Genomic DNA, 24,871 nt, shown 5'->3' with positions numbered 1-24,871 from the left:
GTCTCGTAAGGCAAGGGTAAGAAATGTAGGGGTGTTCAGTCTCTGTCCATCCAAAACCTACCTTATACCATTAAAAATAATAATATTAACCAGTTTTTTCGTAAATGTAATTCTGCCAAATTTTGCTGTTGGCTTATTATTTATCTGATGCTCTAAATAGAGCAGTTGTTATGATATTTATCATAAAAAACTCTTTGAATTTTGATGAAATGGGGTGAATACACCATTTCTGGTAAGAGAAAGGGTAGGAAACCTTAAACCTTAGGAAAGCATCATTGGAAAGCAGTGTCTGAGTTCACTAAAAGAAACCATGTTTCCTTCCTTAAACAAATATGAGGTATGTAATTTTTGTTTACTGTGCTGATCATCATCATCAAAAAGTTTAGAAATAGTAATAATTAAAATAAAGAGACTATTAATCTTGCTGCATGATTTTTAAAGATTTTGATAATAATTAAATAAAATGTTTGGGAATAAAATTTCAGTAAAAGGTTTTTAGAAAATTAAAAATAAAACTGATCATTCATCTTTGTTCCAATTTTGATTTTTAATTTTTCTTCATTATATTACTCTTAATTTGGAATCATTTGATTTATCATTCCGCTTTTTGGAAATAACAAAAAAAATATAATTTTTTTAGAATAAGCTAATAAATTTTAAAGAAAAAATTTAAATAATTAAATTTTGACTCTTCCAAGAACTACTCTATCAAGGTAATGAAGTACGATAATAAGAGTTTAATTCTAATGACTACACACATATCATGTAAATTAATAACTTTTCTGTAATAAATAGTAAGTCTTCAGACTATAGCCAATATACATAATTAACTTGATTGATGATTTCAAAGGTGAGGGTAGACCTCACCTCATACTGAAACCTACCAAATGGGAAATTCACAAATTTAGAGGAGCGAAGATCATTTCATTCCCTATATTGCATGTAGTCTCCCAGAAGCTGTAGATAAATACCTGAAAAAACCATAGCTCGAGCCAAGCTATGCTGACCCAAGGAATCATCCACATATGAATCATAGCTTTCCCATTTGATAAAATGATAGCAAAAATGATCTGATCATAAGTCAGTGAGCTAAAAACTCATGAAGGCAACTAAACAGCAAGCCATTAAAAATCAATTTTCCTTCACTCCAGTTCTGTCAATGGCCTACAAATTGTGCCAACTCCCCTTCATCCCTTGCCATTCATACAAACTAAGTAATCTATCTATCTATTACTCACCCATCTCAGAGCAGCATACCACACACCTAAGAACCTACATAAGTGTATCAGTAATTGTAAAGATATATACAACTCACTCTCCTGATCAGGAGACCCAGTTGAGTTTACAATGTAAATGCTAAACAATGTCTTGTAACCATCATGAAGCTGGCAGGGTTTTCAAAATGAGGATAAACAAGATAAGTACTTCATAAGTTTTTACCCAATGTCCAACTTCACCAAGCATCTGTTTCAAAAAATATGACCACAGCAGTGAATTTTGAGAAATTTGGGACCCTGCTTAACATTAGTACTAAAACAATGTGGTAATGGACATATGGTACGAAAGCCATTATTTATTGCACAGTGGACTGGCAGAATTTCAAATTACAGATGCAAAAATAAATATCTTATTGCCATGCTTATATGTTTCATCTCATTAACAATGTCCACTCAATTTATACTGTCCCGTGATTGATGGATGGCATGTTAACCTTGTCAATAATAAATTCTTTCCTCTACCTAATAACTTAACTAAATTGAGTTTGACTCCACTACTCTTTAGCTCACCATGATTCTGACATGGGCCATTTGTGACCCATGGAAGACCAATATCCAACAGCCAGTGAGTCTCAAGAAATGTATTCTTCTTGGTATTGTACCTATGTAAAGGTAAGATTTGGATGATCACTAATGAATATTTAACCAAAAGTTTCCTGAGCGCTTCCATTTGTTTGACCCTCATTATTTCCTTCTTCATTCCTTTATAACCTCTGCCTGCTTTTTTGCTCCTTAGATAGTCTCCTCTCTTTCTTCCTCTACCCCACTTATCTAGCAACCTCTGTTCTTGAAAGCCTTCAACATATAGCTATCTTTTAATATTTCCCCTGTTCACTCTCTCTCCTTATTCTGTTTCCTCCTGTAACTCCCTACCTTTGCCCTCCCTTTAAAAAACCTCGGCATTTATCTTACACCCTGTCTAAAATATTTTCTCCAGTCTTTGCCACACTCACTTCTCAAAAGCCTTGAATCTCTGCTAATTCTCTTTCTTCCAAGACCAGGTCTTACATCTACAAAGCACTTTACTCTATTAAAGTCTTTGTAAATCTTTTATTCACATCTTACCCCCGTGTACCCATCATCAATTCACTTCTTTATGTAAATGCGTCATTTGATAACTCAATATATTTCTCTTAATGATCTAACTACTCTACCCCTTTTTCTCTGAAATAAAACTCAAATTCTTCAACTGCTTCACTTACTTGTTCTAGTTTATTCCCTCTTCTTTCAGTGCTTAATTTATCTTTCCTGCTTACTGAGAATCTCATTACGTCTGTTTCCTTGCTGTTATTCCTTATCTAACCTCTCTTGCCTCATTAATATGAAGCAGTCAACACTTGCTACAAACCCTTTCCTGTCTCACTCACTATTTCTTAATCTTGTGCAAATCTAGATGATATAATCATTTCACTGCCCACTTTTAATTCCAAGCTCAAACCATTCCTATGCTACCCTTAGCATATATGTTTAATATTAATGGTAATAATGGGAAAATCCTGTCTCACTTCCTTCTATCATTTCACATTCGATTCACACTCTGCTGCCCATAACTATCCATATTAACCATGCACAAATTTTGCATTAGTCACCTATCCTGCTAGTATACTCCCATATTCCGTTATATCTACATAGTATTTCCCCACTCTATGAGCTGAAAATCAACAAAACACAAAAAGGCAACCAGATGAAATTCCAGTGTTCCTTTCTACTAATGTTTTCATCACTGCATTGACATCTCACATTCCCTTTCTCTTTTTAAAGACAAACTGATCTTCACTTGATAATATTTTGTTAATTTTTTTATAGACAATTGATAATCCTAATTTTCACTGAAAAAAGCTGTTTGGAACACCAATCTAATTTATAAATTGCAGCATTGATCATTAATAATTTGCAAATACATAACATATGCCAATATTCCCTCTCATTGACTACAACCATGAAGTGGTGTGAGTGCTTGTGCGTTCTGATGACCCCAACAGTTATGATGGTGTGAGCCATGATTGCTCCTGGTAGGGTCACACATGCCAGATAGGTCAAAGGGTAAGATCCAGACAGAAGGTAGTCCATGCAGAGTCTGTTCCTGAGTGAGGCGGTTGCAAAGGCATCTGACCCAAGTGGGGGCCATTGGGTGATAGTGTCACGTTAAAAACACTATTGAGGAAAGCAACGGGAATCCATGTCAATTATTATGCCCAAGAGTTTAATGATGGATAGTATAGAGAATGTGAGTCCTGGAAACTGCGGAACTCGGCCGAGTCGTGTGTCGTGCCCGGCAGCAGAAGAAGAGAAGCAAGCCCTCCAACGTCATCTCACGAAACCCTTGCAAAGGAAAACTGACAGCAGCAGAACAGAAGATGCAGAAGAAGACCAAATTAGTTAGAATAGGAACTTGGAATATTTGTGCAATGTTGAGGATAGGAAATTAAGAGAATATAAAGTGAGAGATGGGAAGAGGAAATATTTTAGGCCTATGCCAGATGAGATGGATGGATAGCGGTGATTACTGGAGTGGTAGTTATAGAGTAATATACAGCGGAGGGGACTATAGCCCACGAGGGGTTGCCATAATATTGAATTTAGAGGTAGGAAGATGCGTAGTTAACATAGAGCGAGCAACGGATAGAATATTACCAGTAGAGATAAAAGCAGAACCGACGAACTTGGTCATTGTTCAGGTATACATACCACCAAGAAATCATAAGGAGGAAAAAGTTGATAGGATATACGATCGGTTAGAGGACATAATCGGGTGTGTTCCTGCAAGAAAACATTTGATAGTGATGGGGGATTAGAATGCAACGGTAGGAGAAGGAAGAGATGAGGTGGGGAACTACGGTTTAGGCACAAGGAATGACCACGTGGACAATGCAATTGAGTTCTATAGGAGACAGGGGTTAGTCATCACCAACACTTGGTTTAGACACCACAAAAGGCGTAGGTATACATGGAAAATTTCGGGTGACTTAGAAAGGTATCAGTTAGATTATATTATGTTAAGGCACAGATTCAGGAAGAGTGTGATCAATTCGCACAGCTTCCCGGGAGTGAATGCGGACTCTGACCATAAGTTAGTGGCTATGAAGTGTAACGTTTGTTTCAAAAGGATAAGGCAGGAGTGGCAGGTTAGCAAATGGAATGTAGAAGCATTAACTCGATTGACAAGGAAGGTGTATCATTAATCTGTAGAGAAAATCATGGATGAGGGAAAAGAGCTGAGTACTATTGAAGAAAAATGGGAATGTATCAAAAAAGGGGTATCAAAAGCTGCAAAACAAAATATAAACAAAGTAATCAACCCAAAGGTCAGTTAGGTGGGTGATGGTAGAGTTCACCCAGTACTAAGCCCGATGGCGGATGAAATTTATGCATCAGGGTAGGGGGGCCAGTTCCTTTCCCTGTGCCGGTTATGGTTTCCCAGGCAGACCTGGTACCCGAAAAATCACATAGCTTGGGTGGAGCTGCAGGTGCCCAGAGTGGCTTGCCCAGGAATTGAACCTGAGCCCCCCATGTCAGTAGTACAACACTCTATCCCCTGGACTACCAGGACTCAAAAAAAGAAACTATAGGAGCTCTTAATGGGAAAAGGACAAGGAAACCATGAATCACAGGTGAGATGATTACAAAGATATATGAGAGAAGGATATAGAAGAATGTAAATACAGATTTTAACAAAAGGAAGGGCAAAGAGTTAAATAATTAATTAAGATGGGTAACATATAGAGCAAAAGAAGCATGGTGGAAGACACATAGCAAGGGAATGAAAATTTTACAGAGGGTGGTTGAAATTGGTGTGCTATACAAGAAGGTGAACACACTATCGGGAAGTTGGAAGGGAAGATCTGTGTTAACAGTAAGAAGTAATTCAGGTAAAATGATAGCTGAACAAAGAAACTCAAGAGAGATGGAATGAATGCATAGAAGGACTGTATGGTAAATAATGTAGGCCAACAATACATGGAAAGAGAATATGACATAGATGAAGATAGCCTAGGTTCAGGCTCACTTGACGATGAGATAGAAAGGGTATTAAGAAAAATTAAATTAAATAAGGTCGTGGGGGTAGACAATATTCCTGTGGAACTACTAAAAGGTTTAGGAAAAACTGGGAGAAAGAGGCTATATGGACTGATTTGTAGTATCTATGAGGAAGGAATCTGGCCGGAAGACTTAATGAGATTAGTGTAAGTTCCTATTCTGAAAAAGGTAAAGGCTACATGTGAGGACTACGGAGCAATGAGTTTGATATCCCATGTAGGAGATCAGTGTTAGTTCCTATTCCGAAAAAGGTAAAGGCTACATCATGTGAAGACTACAGGACAATAAGTTTGATATCCCACGCAGCTAAAGTAGTTCTAAGGATCATAAACAAAAGGATGGAGAAGGACAGGCAAATGATTACTAAGGGGATGACCAGTTTGGGTTTAGGAAAGGGAGAGGTACGCGTGATGCCATTGCAGTAATGAGATTATTAATCGAGAGGAATATAAAATATCACAAATAGGTATTTGCCTGTTTTGTAGATTTCGAAAAAGCATTCAATAGAGTGAATTGGGGAAAACTAATGAGTATATTGTAGAAAATAGGAATAGATTGGAGGGATAGGAGGCTAATCAACAACCTGCACATGTCTCAGACTGCTCAGGTGCAAGTGGGGAACGGGGAGTCCGGTTGGGCAGTGTTAGGAAGAGGTGTAAGGCAGTGTTGCCCATCATCACCGGTGCTGTCCAACGTGTATGTGACAGAAATGATTAAAGAGGCATGGGAAGAACTGGAGGTGGGAATAAAAGTGGGTGGGGAATTCACAAAATCAGTTAGGTTTGCTGATAACCAAGCTTTAGTTTGTCAGTCAGCCAAGGGGTTGCAAGCATTGCTGAGTGAATTGGAAATTCATTGCAACAGGCATGGGATGAGAATCAATATTAATAAAACAAAGGTTATGCGATTTTCTGGAAAGAAAAAGGCTAAGATAAACATTAAAATAGGAGGCCAAAAATTAGAGCAGGTAGAACAGTTTACGTAACTCGGAAGAGTTTCGCACCAACATGGTCAAAGTGGTGGGGACGTAAGGAGGAGAATTGCACAAGGCCAAGAGGCTTCCACAAGGATGAGGGTTTGGATGACAGGGATGTTGAAGGATGTTAAGAAAAGACTTGTAAAAACTTTGATATGGAGCATAGTTATGTATTGAATGGAAACGTGGTCACTGAAGGAGGATGATAGAAGCAGATTGGAGGCTTTTGAAATGTAGGTATAGAGAAGGATGGAGAAGATTAAGTGGACAGAAAGGAAAACATATGAGTAGGTGCTATGTGGTTTAGGGAGGAAAGGGGATCGGTGGGAGAAATTCCAAGGAGACAGAAAAAATGGATGTAAAGCATATTGATTGGTAAATGAGAGGTTAAAGACTGTGATAGAGGGGAGAATGTTAAGCAAATGAGGAAGGGGCTGGAATAGGATAGGGATGTTGGATGGAATGAAGGTGAAGGCATAAGTATGGTGATGAAGAGGGATTTTTTAGCAAATTAAGATGTTGGGTTATGTTTTTTTAGGAGAGAGAAGATATTTTTTTGGCAGTTTTATGCATCCCAAATCTGCCTTAACTGGTAGATCACCTATAATAACAATGCCGGAGTTATGTTCATTGGCATGTGATTGCAGTCTCCCTTTTTTATGGAATGAATTCCCATCTCAAATGTAGGAATACATTATTGCGAGTCTGACAACTTCAAGTGATGTTTCACACACTCATACTTCCATCTCTGTTTGTCTTACCAAATGTTTTCTGGTATATTCTGGTAAGCATTCAATATTGAATGTACTTCACCCTTCTGCCAAGCTAGTCTTAGTATTCCTCTTCCCCATTTTTTGTGTTTGATTCTAGCATCACGTCTTAAATGTCCATCTCTCCTACTTATTCCTCTAACTCCTCTGTTTGTATTGCTGTAAATCATTCTCTGTGTGTATGGTGAAGATTGTGATGACAGCATTCTCCATGGGCCAAGAAACAATCTGCGTGCTGATGCACATAGATGACCTGGTTCTCAGCTCCAGAAGTGCAGGGGCACTGTGAGACCTCCTACAGTCGTCAGGTGTGGAAGCAGCATGGTGTGGATTAAAATTTAATCAGTGTAAGTGTGCCAAAATGCACCTGGACTTCTGCTCATTGTCCGCCAGAGAGTAGAAAGCCAGAGAGTGGAGGTCCGGGCACTTAAAGAAGGGGATGTAACTTTTTCTTCCTTCTTGCTCCCTCACAGACCTGAAAGGTTGATGTTGTGGAAATAGAGCCATATGGGTGCCCACACTAGTGGTCACTCTTATTGTATAACCACAGGACCAACAGGGCTCCATATATTTTTATATTTTGTGTCATGTGGCAAAAAACATATGTATGAAGTTATATGTGTGAATAAAGCTTTTTTATTCACCCAGATGGTGGCCACAAGTTTGCCCTTTTTATCCTGAAGAAGAAATGAACCACCAGGGAGGGATGTGGAATACCCTGAACCCCAGCCCTGATGGTGCCCCTCTGTCACTGCCACTGGCACATGGCAGTAACAGAAAATGAAATATTCAAAGATATGTCCACCTAAACGGAAGCAATATATGTAAGTAAAACTTGGACAACTCCAGGGCTGGCTGCCCCTGGTGACTCATCCCTCAGAAGTGGTTTGTTTTTCCAGGCAGGTAAGAAGAACAAAATGAAACCAAGTCAAAAGATGGTAGATTGAAGGAACAGTCAAATCTCATTACTATGCCACCTATAGGGACCGAGCAAGGTTGGCATAGTAACGAGGGTTTATAAAAACAGCTTTATTTTCTCAAGATACTCATCAGTCCAAAGCTCTTAAGTTGGCTGGCGCATCATCTTTCGGCAAATCTCATGCATCTTGTTGTCTAGCCGATCGCATGCTTGCATCACTCCAGGCTTCCCACTTCTCTGTTGCATGAACTTCCGGACAGTGCTCCAAGTGCTCTGGGCTTCCTCAACAGTTATCTAGTCATCTTTGCTTGCCACCAGCTCCACACTGCACAGCATCCCCTCCTCAATCTCCTCCAGCATAAAAGATCTGCCAGTCACAAGGCGCTCATCGGCTTCGAGAAAGTCAGACAGCTCGATCTCCCTGTTCTCGTGTATCTTTTCCTCGGCGGGCAGAGTTTCCCAGATCTCGAGCAGCTCCGCATCCTGTGCCTCAGTTTGGATCTCCACTTCGATGAACTTGGGCTTCGCGAAACAATTCCTGATCGTCAACTTGCCGACCTGCTCCCAAGCATGCCGGGCAACTAGTAGAGTGTCGAGCAACGTGAATTTGAGCTCCTTTCCCTCGTCAATTGCCTCAAGCCAGCATAGCAGGAGCTTCTTGTAGTGGCAATTGAGGTTCTCCATGATTCCTTGATCCATTGGTTACGAATTGGCTCTCATGTTAGGTGGGAAGAAGACCAGTTAGATGTTTCTCAGCTGGAGCTCGGGAGGGTGGCCAGATAAGTTATCGAGACAGGTCAGTACTCTGCGTTCCTGCTGGCCAAGTCGTCCATCCCTAGCATGCAATATCTCCTCAAAAAGCTCTGCCATCATCCACCCCTTTGAGTTCGCCTCACCCAGGTCGGAGACGTCACCTGCAGAGACCTGGTTCACGATGGTTTTCTTAACTTCAACACCCCATTTCTTGCTAATCTCCCAGGCAAACTTGGGCTGATTCAGCTCCTTCTTCATGGCATCGATGATCTCCCTTTTCTCCTTCAGTGGAAAGTTGGTTTTCTTGCGCTTCTGAGCTGATATTATGGGCTGAATTTAAAAACATTATGTCACTGTTGTGCGATTACGTATTGAGTTCTGCTGTGCACAGCAGGGCTGTAGTTCATCGCTTCGCCTTTAGGATATGAGTGTAATGATCGAGCAGTGCCCATAAATACAGACTTTTTCACGATTCGTGCCTGTTGAAAATCACATAAAAGTGGCATAGTAGCGAGGGTTGGGGGTGGCATAGTAAATTTATTTTGTATTGAATTTTGTCAGGACCGAGCAAAAGTGGCATAATAGCAAGGTGGCATAGTAATGAGATTTGACTGTACTACATTATTGTGCTTGTTATTTCATTCAATAAATATGTGAGAGCCAGTGCAGATGTTTTTATTTCCTACAAGCATCACCTTAATTGATTTCCTAATGACAGGGCTTCATTTCATTTTGGGAGTATAAATTAATAAATAATGTAAAATATGAGTAATATATGGTAGACAGTATTACAATCACGCTCCAGTAACTAGGGGTTGGCTGCCCCCCATGGCACATCCCTCAGAGGTTTGCTATTCCAGACAGTAATATGGCAAAACTAGAAAAAAATCGAATGAATGATGAAATCGGGGTTTACAGGGGACCCTTCACCAACTATACTTTCTTTTCTTCCGCCGGGGTGGGTATCTCCCCCTGGCATACCCCTCCTCCCGAGGAGAGAAGAATCGCCCCATTGAGCAACCACCTCCCTTACTCTTCACTTCTTCCCTAGAGGATCTAGTTTTCATCCACGGCAGGCCCTCCTCCTCCTCGTCACCTCTCCTTGCTTCCCCTCGTGGAATAGCGACCGCCTCTTTGCCACTCTGAGTCGAGCCATGTCGCCACTTACTTCGCCGCCTTGGATGAAGTAATGGAAACACACCCAACAGCGTTTAGCACGCCACCCACTGCACCGACCTAGGGGCGTACTTGAGCCAATTCAGACCACACTGGGACATCGGAAACTGTACCGAGCGCAAACCAATCCTGCTCTGTCATGTTAAAGTATCCAGCTGTAGTGTTTAGCCTTGGTCCATTGTGAAACCGTGGCCTTTCACCTTTTCTGCCGCCAAGGTTACTAAGAAGAGGAGAATTCTTCTGCATTGTCAAGGCGATCTAATTCCTCCCCGCTCAGAGCAGTTTTGGCCTCTTCTTTGCTCGTAGGGCTTCTGCTGTGTCCAAGTTGTCTATAGAGTGCTTATGACAGTCCCATAGCCAGACTTGGATGTCAGCAATCTTCAGGGTGAAGGGCACCTCTGATTCCACCGCAATTACCTCTCAATATGTATGCATGTCTTTGGTACACATTTCATCTTTATTCACCTCACTAATCATTCATTAATTCAACCATCTATCAGAAGTTTTGCCTCTGATGCAACTTATCACTGCCTTCCTTTCATGATTTCTTCTCTTAATCTTCCACCTTCTAGTGAACGCCCCTCTTCTTATTACTTAGGCTAATACCTTTAATTTTTCTCCCTCCCAAGTGAATCCATGCCTATCTTGACCCCACCTCACCCGTATATTATTACGTATATGTTCTCCTGTTCGCAAAGCTTTTTATCTTTCCTCTAAAGAGAGTATCCTCAATCATTTTCACTGTCTTCTTCTTGAACATTAATTTGTTTGGTTATTTGCAGAGCAGATGCTTTGTACATGGTGAACAGCAGCTGCAAAATTTCAGTCTCTAATTAGTTCTTTTGAATCTTAAAGTTAATCAGTTTGTTTTGCAAATTCTGTGTTAATTACGTCCTGAAAAGTCAACTCTGGGGCTTAATCCTGAAATTTTCTTACCATCTTAGTGCTTTTTGTGTTATTTTCTATACAATGCCTCAAACATATCTATTTCAGTCATTCTGTCTTGCTTAGAGAAACTGCTGGATATGGATAATCATTACCATACTTATCAAAAAGATTAAAGGATAAAGTAATATTCCCTAAGAGCATTTAAGGTGTTGAACTTGGGCAATATTTTCAAAGAGCACACTGCTTCATTATGTAATATAATGCAGGTAGTCCATAATAAGGTGGAACTTCTCCAAGGTCATAAGATTTCAGAGTAATTCATTTGGGACTAAGAAGTGCCCTGGGATTAAAAAAAATGGATCAGAAAAGTTGTCCAGATTTTCAAAAATTTTATATGTAAAAACTGAAATTCCTATAGTTCATGTTAGGTTGCATTGCTGTGTTTTAAATGCATAGTATCCATAATATGAGCATTTTTTACAATCATGAGAATTCTGGATTATTGAAAAAGTCAGAAATTATAGCAATTTATGAAAGTGTGAACCTGCTATGCATTTTGGTAAATGTGTTTGTTTTTCCTAGGAATTTAAACATTTGTTCGAGTTAATCTACATTAAAAATAAAATAGCTCTGCTATTATGAACAAAAAATGTATTTTTTAATTCTATCCACATAAAATTCTTTGTAATAGTATGCATTTGTGGTTACATACATGTATTGTGGTGCTAGTATGCTGTGGTCTTGACCATGAGCAACGAGGCAGTTCATTTACTAGCAAAGTTTTATCCTTAATTCCTAAATTACCAGCAAATCCATTTAAAATAATTTTTCATTGGTCAATTGATGCATAACACTGTTACAATGAAAAAGCCATCATTGAAAATTGAGTGTAACATTAAAAATTAATTCTCTGATGGATGAATTAAAGTTATAGTTTCATTCCTCAAACATTCATTTACTTGTAAAATTTCCACCTTCTGCCCTCTTTATTTCAAACAAAATCTCAAGCAAAAATAGTATGTAATGAACTAACACTTACTATGTACACGAAAGGTAAGAATATTAAAATAAAATCACAGGTTTTAAGAATACAATTACACCTTTTATGAGTGGTACTTAAGAAACTATTTCAGCACAATAATCCATAAAAATTAAATAAAAATATGAACATGTTAAACATAAATATTGTGATAATACAAACAAAGAAAAAAACCAGCTATACTGATCATTCTAAATCACAGATTATTATCGTGTTAAAATATAGTCATCACCGTAATTTATCTCTTATTAATAGTTCAGTTTTTAACAAATATCTTCACCAAGCTTTTGGAAACATACCTCCAAGCAATCCCATACAGAAATTCATTCATTTTTCTAGTCAAAATCTACATTTGTAGCTGGTAGCACCAGTATTGCATAGGTTCCATTCACAAAGTCACTTACACAGTAAGAAGTCAGTTTGAACCAATAATTAGCCCAAGCAGTAAATTCCAAGTTTTGCACACCAATTTGCGTCACTAATAATGCATCACATGTAAGCCTCAGAAACAATACGGCAGGAACTTTTTCCACTACAAGGAGCTTGCATGTTTTCCAACGTTCACATTTACAAATTCACAGCGGGCAACACTTTTAACCAAAATAGCAGATCTCGCATAGAAACCTATATATCTTGAACAACATTTCCCATGGACTATGCTTAGTGAAGGGTACACTCAGATAAAAAGACAATTGAAAGCACATGGGATACATTTGGAATCTTGCGTGCAATCTTCAAAAAATATGACAAGGTACAAGGTTGTGGAAGTGCAGAGAACCAATCATTGTTTGCATGGCATCATTTCTGTATCAGCAACTTAATTAGCCAACACCTTTGAGGCTAAACAGTGCCTTCTATCAAGAACTCTCCAAACTTTCATGTGCAAGCGAAGTATCACAGTATATAAATTCTTACCAAAATGTAGTACATACAATAATTCTATGCAATTTAATACACATTAAAATATATTTAAGGCAATCTGATTCCCAGACCTTTTAATGAAAATATTACTGGCACATTACAGTAAAAATGGTGATTCAAAATCATGGGGAATGATGTTTCTAATATTCAACAATATTACAAATAAGTATAGAGCACTCATTATGACCGGTGAAAGAATTTGAACTTTTTTTTCTTTGACTAATGAATCTTTTTCCATTAGTTATACAATTTATGATGTCCTGAATATTAAAAACATCATACCTCATCATCTCGTAACACTGATGTCTGCCCTCTAATTCAACTCATAAATCCATCGTACAGCTTACTGCAAAATGCAGTTCCATTCTGCATGAATGCCACAAAATCTATAAAGATTATTGAAATGGTTTCTAAGTAGAGAATATTATAGTGGAGTAATAGAAATCATTTTAGCCTGAACAAGTATTGGATTAGGTATATGCCAATCCAAATGTGTGGTAAAAATAATACAATTAATATTGTGGTGATGCTATAAAATTTGTCTAGCGTAGGCTTATTTCCAGCATCTGAAAGATGCCTTTGCAAGGATCATATTATTTTGTAAAATTACACATCTCATTTAACTACACATCATCTGATCATAGTGACGTGAATTAAAAAAAATATAAGTGAGACTTCTTTCTGGGGGTTGTGTATCCTGAGAATTGGGTGGTAAAAAATGATTAAGGGTGGTTAAAGTGAAGAAGAAATAGTGGTCTTGAGAATTCTTGTCAATGGAGGGACTATGTACGATAGTTAACTTTACTTAAAAAGCATCATAAAATTTCTGAGTCATTAAATTTGCATTTAAAATATTATAAAAACATGGCAGAAAGTGACGATGTACAAAATGAAATTATAATCAACTATTGTTAGTCTTCAAAATATGGATTGGTAATTATGTTCTAGGACAAATAAGTTAACTAATTTTCAAGTACTTTCTTGGCAAGTGAGATACAATGCTGTACAGAAAAGAACTTTTCTACTAATTTAAATCATAATTCCCAATTATGATAATGCATGGAATGATTAAAGTTCAGTCAGGTATTACACTCCATTGCTTGCATCTGATGATGATGTTGAAATTCACAAGAAACGTCATTGTAAGGTGTTTTCAAATAAGTTCAATTTTTTTTGCTATGCTGGTCCTTCACGAGATGTCATTGAATTCAATGTCCATCAGTGCACTTCACATTTTTTCTCACATCAGTGTGCATTTTAAAGAAATATTCATCACTCCATTAACCATTCCTGATATTGCCTTCCCCATGGACTAAAACCTTGACGTGATGGAAGGGATTGTGCGTTCTGATGTCCCCTATAGCTGTGCTGATGGGAGCGATGATACTTGCTCCTGGTAGGGACACCTCTCAGATAGGTTGAACGGTAGGAGCTGGACAAAAGGTAGTCCACAGAGCATCTGTTCCTCAGTGAGAAAATTTAAATTTTGAGTGCAGAGACTATGCAATTATTTTTTTAATTTTCCACTAAACTTAGGCTGAGCAATTTCAAATTCTCTCCTCCTTAGCATTTGATATGCAAGCATAGTATATCATGAGGACATTGAGTAAGTAGCATTTGATTGACTTGGAAAGATAAAATAGAAGAGTACACAAAATGCAATCCTGGATGGCACTGTCAAGTAGTAGGATCTCTCCTTGGATATCATGTGGAGATTGCTCAACTTGGGAGTATGATGTTCATTTGTTGGGGCACTACATATAAATCCTATGGTGCCTTTGGCCAATAGCAAGGTCATGCTAATGCCGAGGTTCTCTCCACCCTTTCCCCATTCTCTGAAAATCCTACCTCTGCAAAATTACCCCCCTATCTCTCATGACAAAAATTACTTCAGCTGTTGGTAGCCTTCCCTAACAACAACTACTCGAGTATAATAACCTCAGGGGGATAAATCAGTGAGAGAGCTTTCTTTACAGAAAGTTTTGGTTCATTTCTCATGAGTCTCAAGTAACTTTGCTGTCCTTAAGGTTCCATCAAGAAAATTCTATATTATATTATTATTAATGGAGAAATATAATAACCACTTTAATAATGGAGAATTGTAATAACCAGTTTTGCAACCATTCATAATTTATTGAATTTTTTAAATATTTCTGTGAATAAATGATCCATTACATAAAGGCTCAAGCATATAGGGACAAGGGGCATTGCAACATCCCGCTCAGTTGTCCAGACAAAAGAATCGATGATTGGGAGACCTGAGCATTAAGTCTGAGCCTGATAAAAGTCGTTCCTTTAATTTAAGACTATCTCTTATCCCATGCGGATAAACATGATGGAAAGTTCATACATGGATATGAGGGAATTATCGTTCAATCAAGAGTCCCAAATAGTACCAGTTTAACCTAACTTGGATATCTTTGAGTTGTATGGGGATGCTTAAGTTTGAAAGGTCACCAAAATAGTAGTTCTGATGAATCCATGAGTGCCTAAAATAAACTTCTAGAAAATCCATATCCTACCTTCAAAGGTGGAAAACAAAAATAAGTATAAATTATGAAAATTGACTCTTAAAAAGGGAAAATATCCCAATTATGAAAAATTAAAAACAATGCAGGGACATTTCAAAAGCTTTAAAACACCAGTTGCACTCATTCATTGGCAGTAATACCATCCAAATTTGGTCAGGCCAGAAAATCACTTGCACCAACTATTGTCCACATAACACTTTAGATGGTTTATGTTAATGGGAAAAGCTTACAAAGGAATATGTGATGATAAAAAATGATATACAACTGAGAGTAGGATTGACATTACACTGAAAGTCCTACAAGGCAATGCCTTGGATACTCCAAAGCGTTCCTCAAGTTCATATTCCTGAGATGGTCTTAAATCATTCTCTTCACCTACAGGACACTTCATCCATTTAGGAGCAGATAGCTTCTGTGCTTTGTGCCTGACTCTCATTTTTCGATCATCAAAAGCCCAGTATCCTTTGCCCTTGAAGAAGTAGGTGATTCCTGCAAATAATGAAAAATTGACATGTATGACCATGTAACAAAAATCAAGAGCAATAATGGGCACTTAATATTTTCAAGCAAAGCCAAATTCCAAAGTCCATATCAAAGTATGAATCTTAGGTAGGTTGAGTACCTTCACATGAATAATCAGGAATAATTAACTTGTACCAACATGGCAACTAACTAGAAACAGCTAATCTATGAATTATTTGACATAGGATGAAATAACCCAACTTCAAACATCGATATAATACAACAAGCATAAACCTGTTCTTGAATTTACATAGCTTACATTAAAATTAAATATTTAAACTATCACCTTCAACTCTTTACTTATTCCTGTCTTACAAATATTATGCAAGCTGAAATATCCACTAATGTAAGCTATAAATTATCATTAAAAAATTTGTCAGAAGCCATCACATTTTTAATAATCATTATTCAAATAATGTATCATAATAAAATATCGAGCAATACGTTTTATCTAAAACAAAAATTCTCCAGTAACCTTAAATTAACATTTAACTCATTCTAAGGAGCTTTTGCTAATGGTAAAACTTTAATTGTATAAACCACGTTTCAGATTAACTTCTCTTTAATACTTTTATTTTATTTATTGAATTATATAATTATTAAAAACTACATTTAATATACTTACCATCATAATACTTAAAAACACAATCAATGTTGTAATCGACTCCCCTCCACATTCGCATATCACGGGGGTAGTCAAGCTCAACCATTTTACTCATTTCATCCAGCCTGCAAAGTAAATGAATAACATTAACAGAACAAATGACATGCTTTACATTTTTTTGAGCTTAAACAATGAAAAGAAACTGCACAACTAGTCCAAACAAAGGGACAAATGATATGATGTTCATAGAGGTCTGGATGGGTGGTATACTATATGTTATTTGTTGTTTTTGCCTTTATTGAGATAAGATAGAGACTATATAGTTCCTTCTTCCACCTAACCCTTAAACATAATATTTAGACAATTATAAGCACCCATGCCCTAAGTGGAGGAATACCCAACTAGGTGGGAATCAAACTTGTGACACCTGGCTTGATAGAAAAGAACTTTCAAGAGGCTGACAAGTATATCCACAAAAATCCTTTAAAATGCATGCTAGCAGTGTAGATATGAGGAAGAAAAATGACGAAATGGAGGGATTTGGAGATGGGGAGGTTGAAGAAGCAAAGGAATTAACAGGGAAAGTGGGGAATATATAATAAGTAAATAATGGGCTGTTGGTGAGGTATTGAAGGAAGTAGGGTTCAAGGATAGTGCAGATCAAAGGGATAACCATAGGAAATCAAGGAACCAGAGAGGGAGTCATCCTCCTTCCTCCAGTACCTCATTTATCCCTTCAACCATAAATTGCCTTACTCCACTCTAAATATTTCTCCCAGTCCTCAACTATCTAAAATTCATCCATTCCCTCCCCCCTACATATCCCCCCTTCCCCAAGTCCCACTAGTTAGCCTTCCAAAATGTACACGTAACAAAAAAACCTTCCACTGGCTCCAGTCCCAAAACATGCCTCATTCCTTTAATTTTGACAGTAAAATTCCCATTCAACAGCACACTCCAATATTTCACCATTCACTACTCCACACTAGGAGTAGGGAGTGGGATACGTAGGCATTAGTGGACAATAAAGATATTGACTCGCACCTACAGAATCATACTTCAACCAATATTCACATAGTGCGGTGGACCATTTCTTTCCCTCCACTCCCCAATTGACAAAACCCAATACCTGACTCTAAGTTGGGGAAGTGAAGCAGAAGGTGGATATTGCAGAGAAAGTGGATAAGAATAACAGAAATTGGACAAAACACTTCCTCTGACAATCTATTCCCACCATATTCATTCCACTCTCCAACCAAACCTACATTCTATTAAATACTTTCACAAAAATTTCCTTTCCCATTCCACCCAAACTTCATTCCCTCTCTCTCCACTCCTTCCCCAACCTCTTCTTCCCATTCCACACCACCTAACAACACACTCCCCCTCCCCTCATCCTCACCCCCATCCCTCCCTCAACATGCCCTTGAGAAGCTTGGAAGGAAACATATTTGAATTACATGAGTAATTAGATCAGAAGTTTACGCTATTCATTTTATATGAGTTCCGTATTTTGAAATTTCATAAGGCTCTTCAAACAACTAAATGGTGTACAAACAGTTATAAGAGTATTAATTCTGAGTGTAGTGCAATCTTAATTGCAGCTGATTAAATATTGAGGAGGGGAATGACCTAAACTTATCTGAATTAATAAGAGGCTAACTAACTAACTTTGTTTACCATGGCAGGGATAGCTTGTTATTCAACCACTGCTAACACATTGTATTGTAATCTAATTTAAAATATTGGCAAAGGTGAAGAGTATAACTAATGTTGATGTTCTTCTGGCCATTAGTCATTAAGAGGTCAATTTTGCATTATTACTTAAAATCATACAACTGAAGATGAAACAATATTGTCGGGATATATTTAGGGAACTCATTTGGCCTATCACAATGGAGTAACAAAAGATTCATTAGAGAAAGAAAGGAGTACTACAACAAATAATAAGTAATTCACATGTAATATGTTTCAGTGCTGTCACATATTGCTAGTTCAAAGCCATTTATGACTATGATGATATTAATTACATTTAACGCTCTTACATTTATTGAATTCCCAACTTATATATTTAAATTTTTAACTCCTAAATCTTGTGGTACAATTTTACAGCATCTATCCTACTAAAATAATTTTCCCATGTGTATGTGATGGCTGCAAATGATTTGCAAGAACTTAAATAGCTGGAAAATTCTGCAGGGAAAAGAATACTAAAAAGTTTTTGCTGTCAAGCAGGATAGGATCATTGTGAAAATGATAGAATTGGGAAAAGTTGAGAATGGTTCACTTTTTTTAACCATTAATAAATGACAATTTTTTAGGAAGCTGAGAACACGATATGAACGTTGAGAAATCCTGATAAGAATAATGTTCCTTTAAGCTGTGACACCAATGACATTCACAAAGACAAGGGATGATTCACCAAAGAAGTACCCAATCAGTTACAAAATACAAAGGAGAAAAATTGGGAAAGAAGACAAAATGTTTATGTACACAGACATAATTATTAATTATGCATTAACTAATAAACAAATTAGATTTTAACAATAGAATTGGAAACATATCAAGAGGATATCAGCTAAGTAATAGACATTGGAATTGAAGAATCTCATCTATATAATGTATAATCTGGTCAATATACGAAGAATTTCACATTTCTACAAACTTTTTAGCGATTAATATCAACACCTATATATTTAGAATATTGTTTATAGCAAAGAAAAATCAAACCTGGAACCTATTTGGATGACTCAAATTCATTCAAAGCTTTCTCCAAAGCAACATATTTCATCAAATGATATTACTACTGGATATAAAAAATTTTACATCAGTACATTCATATCCTCATTTGATTGGTATAAAGTCAAATTACTTTTTCCAGTTTCCTGTGATTTTCAGGCACACTGCAATTATCTACAAGTCTGAATATAACCTACCTCCAGTACATTGTTCCACTAAATAAATAGGTCTTGGAATTGTGGCCCCAAACCATAGCGCCATCTATTTTATCCAGGGTACTTGGCAGGCCAAGATGAGTCAAGGGTTTTGGATATCCAGGGGTTAGGTTGTTGCCGTCATACAAATAATACTTATTCCCTGGAATAAAAAACAATTAGCTGATAAAATCACCTTTGAAAATCATTGTAACATGAAGAAATAAAAGAGTTCAACTTCATGAAATTTCAAGAGAACACATTGCTATTAATTTGAGTAATGGACAATACCTTTTATATATTCTTAGATCATTACAGGTGACATGTTTATAGTGCGAAAAATTATGCTTTAACGACAAATATTAAGTTCTGCAGTCATATTATGTGAGTAATAATGTCAATGGAAGGTGTATAAATGACAATAAAGGCATATGAAACCATAAAAATGTTGTAATCAAGACAAGGCACAACTTTATTGTGCAGTTTGCAATGTTGCACGAGTTTTAGTGTGTGTGGTAGACCTGTGGTGGAAATGTTGTGGAGGTGGCAAACTGCAGACAAGAAAAGAACAGGAAAAAGGTGACCATACAGTGGATCAAGTGGCCAGATAATGTGAAGTGTAATGACACAAGAGAAGTTAATAAACCAGCTGGAAATAAATATGTAGTTCTAATTATTCATAATGCAGCATAACCTTTGATATTATCAGGTATTTTATTTCTTTTTAAAATAATATATACTGCATTCAATTATTCCAGCTACAAATACATGTTTTTTATCAGAGAAACAATTACTCTATGAAGGCATGACATTTTCAGATGAGTGAATTTTGATTTTTGCAATCAAATTCTTTGTATTTTACAATTTGTATAACAAATATAATTAATTACCAATGAAAAACACAATCTTCTGATCCTTCCTTTCATATACAGCATCAACATGTGTGAGGTCCTTTGGCATGTCGTAAAAAAATCTGCTAATCAACACAGGCTGTACTTTATTCTGACCCAATCTGTCTATTCTCCAGAAATACTGTAAGCATAAGAAATATTCTTAATTATTAATATCAAATAGCAATGTAGAAAGCTGACAATTCAACTATGTATTTGTTTCTTGTATAAATTCCAACTTTATTAAATAGCAATATGGTTATGAGTATAAGTTAATGGCTATTCTTGTTTGACATTCAATCTTTCTTTTAATTCACGCTTTGAACAAGGTTAAGAGTAATCTCATCATATAAAATGATTGAATCAGGAGAATATCTTTCTATGCTAGCAACATTGCCACCAAGAAAAAATACTTGATAGAACAGTATTTAGCAACAGCACTAATGAGATTATGAGCTTTTACACATTTCAGCTTACCTTCGCCTTGAAAATAAACAACTCCCCTCTGATGATTGATATAGCATCATAGTTGGTATTGCATGTGTCTGGTATCTCACTTGGAGGTGCCCTTGTGGGAGGAGGGTAATGTGGCCTTGATGGGGTGTTGTCACCATGGTGGGGTCTATGAGTTCGAGGCGGTGGAGTAGTAGTTGTGGTTGTTGTGGAAGGTGTGGTCCACGGATTATATGGCCTTCTGGTTCCATAAGGCCTTTCTTCTCTTGCACCTGTAATTTTGAATAATATATTTTCTCATATCTATAAAAAAAATGTAATTCATACCAGGATGAAGTAAAGTTCATTTTTTCCCTGCTCCTGAACAAATATGCTATAAGAATTCCGAATGCCTCCTGTATCTTCAAGAATTTAATTTAGACGAAAATAGAAATTCCAACAAGAATGCCCCTTTATGGATATATGGGCTGGAATGTAATACACATCTATTTCTGAAAAAGTTTTCACACACTATCTTCAGCTATTTGATAGCTCACCTATGCCAGAAACCATCCGTTGTGACATTTTTCTTAGATACACAACTTCTGGTAACTGTAATTATGCCAACCTTAAAATTATCTCAATGAGTAGTCTCAACCAGGAGGTCAGTTGAGTCAAAAGACTCAACTGACCTCCTGGTTTTTAATCATGTAAGGAAGAGTCCCTTTATCATCAGGTGCAGACCCAAGGAGAGTCCTTGACCCCCTTTTTGGCTTTGATGAAATGCAAAACAAATATTGCTTATATGCCTCATAACTAATTTGGAATACTATACCTTGAGCATAAAACATTTTATGTTGTGGTTCTAAAATTAGTGCAATTGGTTTCAAATTTTACATTTTCTTCAAAGTTAGTTTTAGTAAAAAGATTATAAAACTATTTCTGTTTATATGAGAAAATGGGCCCTTTAGAGGTTTACTGAGTTTGCTACTGATTAAAGATAACCTTTAACTCCACGTGATGGAATAACTGACACGGCACTCTCACACAGCATAATTTAAGCCTCATTTGTATTTGCAATAAATTTTAGCCGCTAGCAGCATCTAATTCCTCATTATTATGACTTGTTATACGGAACATTACATTTGAGCCTACTCAAATGGTCAACATGCATTTTTCTAAAACAGGATTCATTTTCACATTTTTTTCTCTAGACAACATATTTGAAGCAATTCTTTTTTTCTTTTCCCTGGTTCAAAACATTTCAGGAAAACAATGACTAGTCAATGCTAATAGCAAATTTGATAAAATATCAATTGCCAAAGATATTTATTTTATATTTTATTTTTAACAGGATATTTAAGTTTAATTCTATGAGTGAAGGTGAACAAAAATAAACTTCCCAACATGTATGCTTCGTTATGTATATATGTATGGCAGTAAAATGAAAACCGAAAACCCACTATAACAACCAGTCCACAGGCCAACAAGGACATAACCCAACAACTGCATGCACCTGCGAGTTGTCACTATGTAGTTCTCCCTCTACAGTAATTGCAGTATCGATACATAAATTGCTAGCTTCTTGCTGACTGTGTGCTATGGTGGGTGTTTGGTTTTCATTTGACTGCCCCTAGTACTACAATGAAATGCACATCTTTTGAACTCTAACACCCACTCAGTACCACTTGTCATAGCAGATAACTGCTCTGCAGTTTGATAATCCTTGTATTTTATTTTACAATAACCTAAAATTTTTTATGCAAAAATGTTCATGCATTACAATATAGCTTCTCGTTTGTAATTGTTCCTGTATCTTTTGGCTTGTGATAAAATTTTTATCATAAATAACCATCAATACCTTAAAGATATCGTTGGTGATACAAAGGAAGTCGGGGATCGAGATGGTGCGGGGGCTAACGTATTGGCTTCCCACCCTGAGGGCGCGGGTTCAAATCCCGGCGGTGTTGAATATTTTTCAGAGGTATCTCGATCCCTACTTGAGGTGCTTTGTGGAGGGCACTTTGAGTGAGTACGCCGTCCGTCGGATGGGACGTTAAACTGCGGACCCCTTGGCACCTTTCGTAAAGAGCAGGCTAATGCCGACGCCGGGTTTCTCTCCACCCTTCATCCTTTCCTGTCCATCCCCTATGGCGCAAATGACCTTAGCTGTCGGTCGCCTCCCCTTAAAACTACTACTACTACAAAGGAAGTCTGGTTAACTACACTATACTATATCAGTGTGATACTTATTTGTGTTCTCCCACCTAATCTCCTGTTTTTTTGGTCAATTTGTTTACTTTCCTAGACTCAAAAATTAATAATGAATATGTTATGCAGCATTTAAATATCTCATTATCAAATAAAAATAATTTAATGACTAACAAGCCACTCTATCTAAAATGAGATGGCCTGGTGAAATGGTTTACATTTATTGGAAATTTAAAGTCACCGTTATTCATTGATAATTACCATAAAGTTGCTGTATTCCATACATGTCATCATCAGGTAATCTATATTTCCCTTCTTGTGTTATTGATCCTTGGTACCATGGATACATGAGGGCTCCCACAGTACTTGAATGTGCTAGTCCAAGAGAATGACCAAATTCATGGGCAGCTACAGCAAACAAGCTAGTCCCCACTAAATAAAGAATGGACGGTGGTTATTATACATTTGAACTAATGAATAAGGAATAGATTTTAAACTAAGGAACTAATTCACAAGGAATAAAATTGGATTAAAATAATAAAATGAAGATAACTGCACAGCAATATGATAATTTTCTCCAGGAAAATATAGGAAAGATTCCATATACATAAGCATTCTATGAGTCCGTGTGCATCTAATTTGTGAAAATTTTCAATTTTGTGCATTTTACAAGAAAAAAAATACAATAAAATGATTTTTATGCACATTATTTGAGTGTAATTTAGGTACAAATAATTTACTACCTTTGTTTTGAAAAATTAACTTTTTGTGATGGTAGCAATAAAACTACTTCAAAATAGCTGATTGACTGGAAGAATGGATTGTTTCTCACCTTCCTCAGCCACTCCATTGCTCTCCCTTTGCATCAGCCAAATCTCATCATCATCAAAGTGAGCGTCTCCTCCTCGGTCCCTCCCGGGGAAAAAGGCATGCGCCAGAATCTTCCCTCGACCATCAAACGGGAAACCATCTCCATGATAGCCCCTGGGAAATTTATTGGAGATAAATGAGAGGTTATCTTTTACAGAAAATCATCAAAATGAAACAAACCAATGTTTATTACATCAAAAAGTTAAGTTGACTATTGGATTAACACCACTGGAGAATTTATGAGCAGAAAGGTGTGGCTGTTAGCACCCAGTCTCCAGATGTGGAAAGTAATTTACAAAAATCACCTTTAAATGCCAGCGCATGATCATTCATTAGTACCTTCCCAGAATTCACAAATTTATCTCTTATGCATCCAATAGTGCATTATTGCATTTCGAAACTCTCAGAAAATGCCCCACCTTATTCCTTATTCAGTATTTGCCTCTACCTTACACAAATTTTAAATGACTCTTCATTCCCATTTTCAGAATTTGTACTCGAGAAATATAAAAAATCTACAAATCAAATTCAGAATGACACTAATAGAATAATTAATTAAATTGCAGTTTATGATGCTACCCCAATATTCATTTCTTATCACCAGCTTTATATATTATAGCAGGGTTTAAACAAATCAAGTCTTTCGTGATAGCTGGATATCAATATACAGCACTGTCCAAATTGGCTATAGTATATAACAGGAAAAAAAGGGAAAAAAGGATGGTTGTGGCCTAACTACCTTTTTCACGGCATGCCTTGAAAAAGCATTCAGGTAATCTATTGAATCCAATGCATTTCTTTGCAAATGGCATTGAGGAAAGGTGCTCAACCAATACAGCCGCAAAATTTATCAAATATGACAAATATATATGGTACATGAATAACATTAGCAAAAAATTTATTGTACCTGCTAAATTCAATGACAATATCAGCATTGTCATGGTTGACCATATCAAAAGTCAATTTAGAATTCTCAGCCCATATCTCCAATGCTTCCTTCAATTCACGTTGCACTGCGCGTGGATCAAGATACTTGGTCTTCAGTGTTGGTGGAATCCTCAAACTGGAAGGAAAAAAATTATATTTATTATCCATCCCAGGGCTGCAAGCAGATTTTTAAA

General features: G+C 36.9%; 2 protein-coding genes and 1 long non-coding RNA gene across 4 annotated transcripts in view; 1 reads left to right on the top strand and 2 right to left on the bottom strand.

The window, feature by feature from the left end:
- The window catches only part of LOC139692271 (uncharacterized), a 55,173-nt gene extending 47,094 nt beyond the window's left edge, over positions 1 to 8,079 (top strand). The window contains exon 3 of the long non-coding RNA XR_011701724.1: positions 7,252 to 8,079. This is a non-coding gene — a long non-coding RNA (uncharacterized lncRNA). The remainder of the gene's footprint in view (positions 1 to 7,251) is intronic.
- A 195-nt stretch (positions 8,080 to 8,274) lies between these two features.
- On the bottom strand, positions 8,275 to 8,679 carry LOC139692204 (uncharacterized). Its single transcript, XM_071590265.1, has one exon. It carries the CDS (start codon positions 8,677 to 8,679, stop codon positions 8,275 to 8,277), a length of 405 nt encoding a protein of 134 aa, XP_071446366.1.
- A 2,874-nt stretch (positions 8,680 to 11,553) lies between these two features.
- The window catches only part of LOC139691814 (matrix metalloproteinase-2-like), a 595,651-nt gene continuing 582,333 nt past the window's right edge, over positions 11,554 to 24,871 (bottom strand). For both annotated transcript variants that reach the window (XM_071589694.1, XM_071589693.1), the window contains 8 exons: positions 24,658 to 24,813; positions 23,713 to 23,864; positions 23,142 to 23,312; positions 20,715 to 20,962; positions 20,238 to 20,379; positions 19,351 to 19,510; positions 16,436 to 16,539; positions 11,554 to 15,777 (listed from right to left, as the gene is read on the bottom strand). In XM_071589694.1, coding sequence (XP_071445795.1) covers positions 15,515 to 15,777; positions 16,436 to 16,539; positions 19,351 to 19,510; positions 20,238 to 20,379; positions 20,715 to 20,962; positions 23,142 to 23,312; positions 23,713 to 23,864; positions 24,658 to 24,813 — 1,396 coding nt within the window. In that variant the 3' untranslated portion in view covers positions 11,554 to 15,514. The remainder of the gene's footprint in view (positions 15,778 to 16,435; positions 16,540 to 19,350; positions 19,511 to 20,237; positions 20,380 to 20,714; positions 20,963 to 23,141; positions 23,313 to 23,712; positions 23,865 to 24,657; positions 24,814 to 24,871) is intronic.

This window comes from Hetaerina americana, unplaced genomic scaffold (genome assembly GCF_022747635.1).
Source record: "Hetaerina americana unplaced genomic scaffold, ioHetAmer1.1.p SCAF_4, whole genome shotgun sequence".
Lineage (NCBI taxonomy): Eukaryota > Metazoa > Arthropoda > Insecta > Odonata > Calopterygidae > Hetaerina > Hetaerina americana.
The sequence above is the reverse complement of the archived record's forward strand: the minus strand, read 5'-3'. Positions and strand labels throughout refer to the sequence as shown.

Coding starts and splice junctions, on each gene's coding strand:
- LOC139692204 (XM_071590265.1), bottom strand. CDS start 8,679: ATGGATCAAGGAATCATGGAGAACCTCAATTGCCACTACAAGAAGCTC.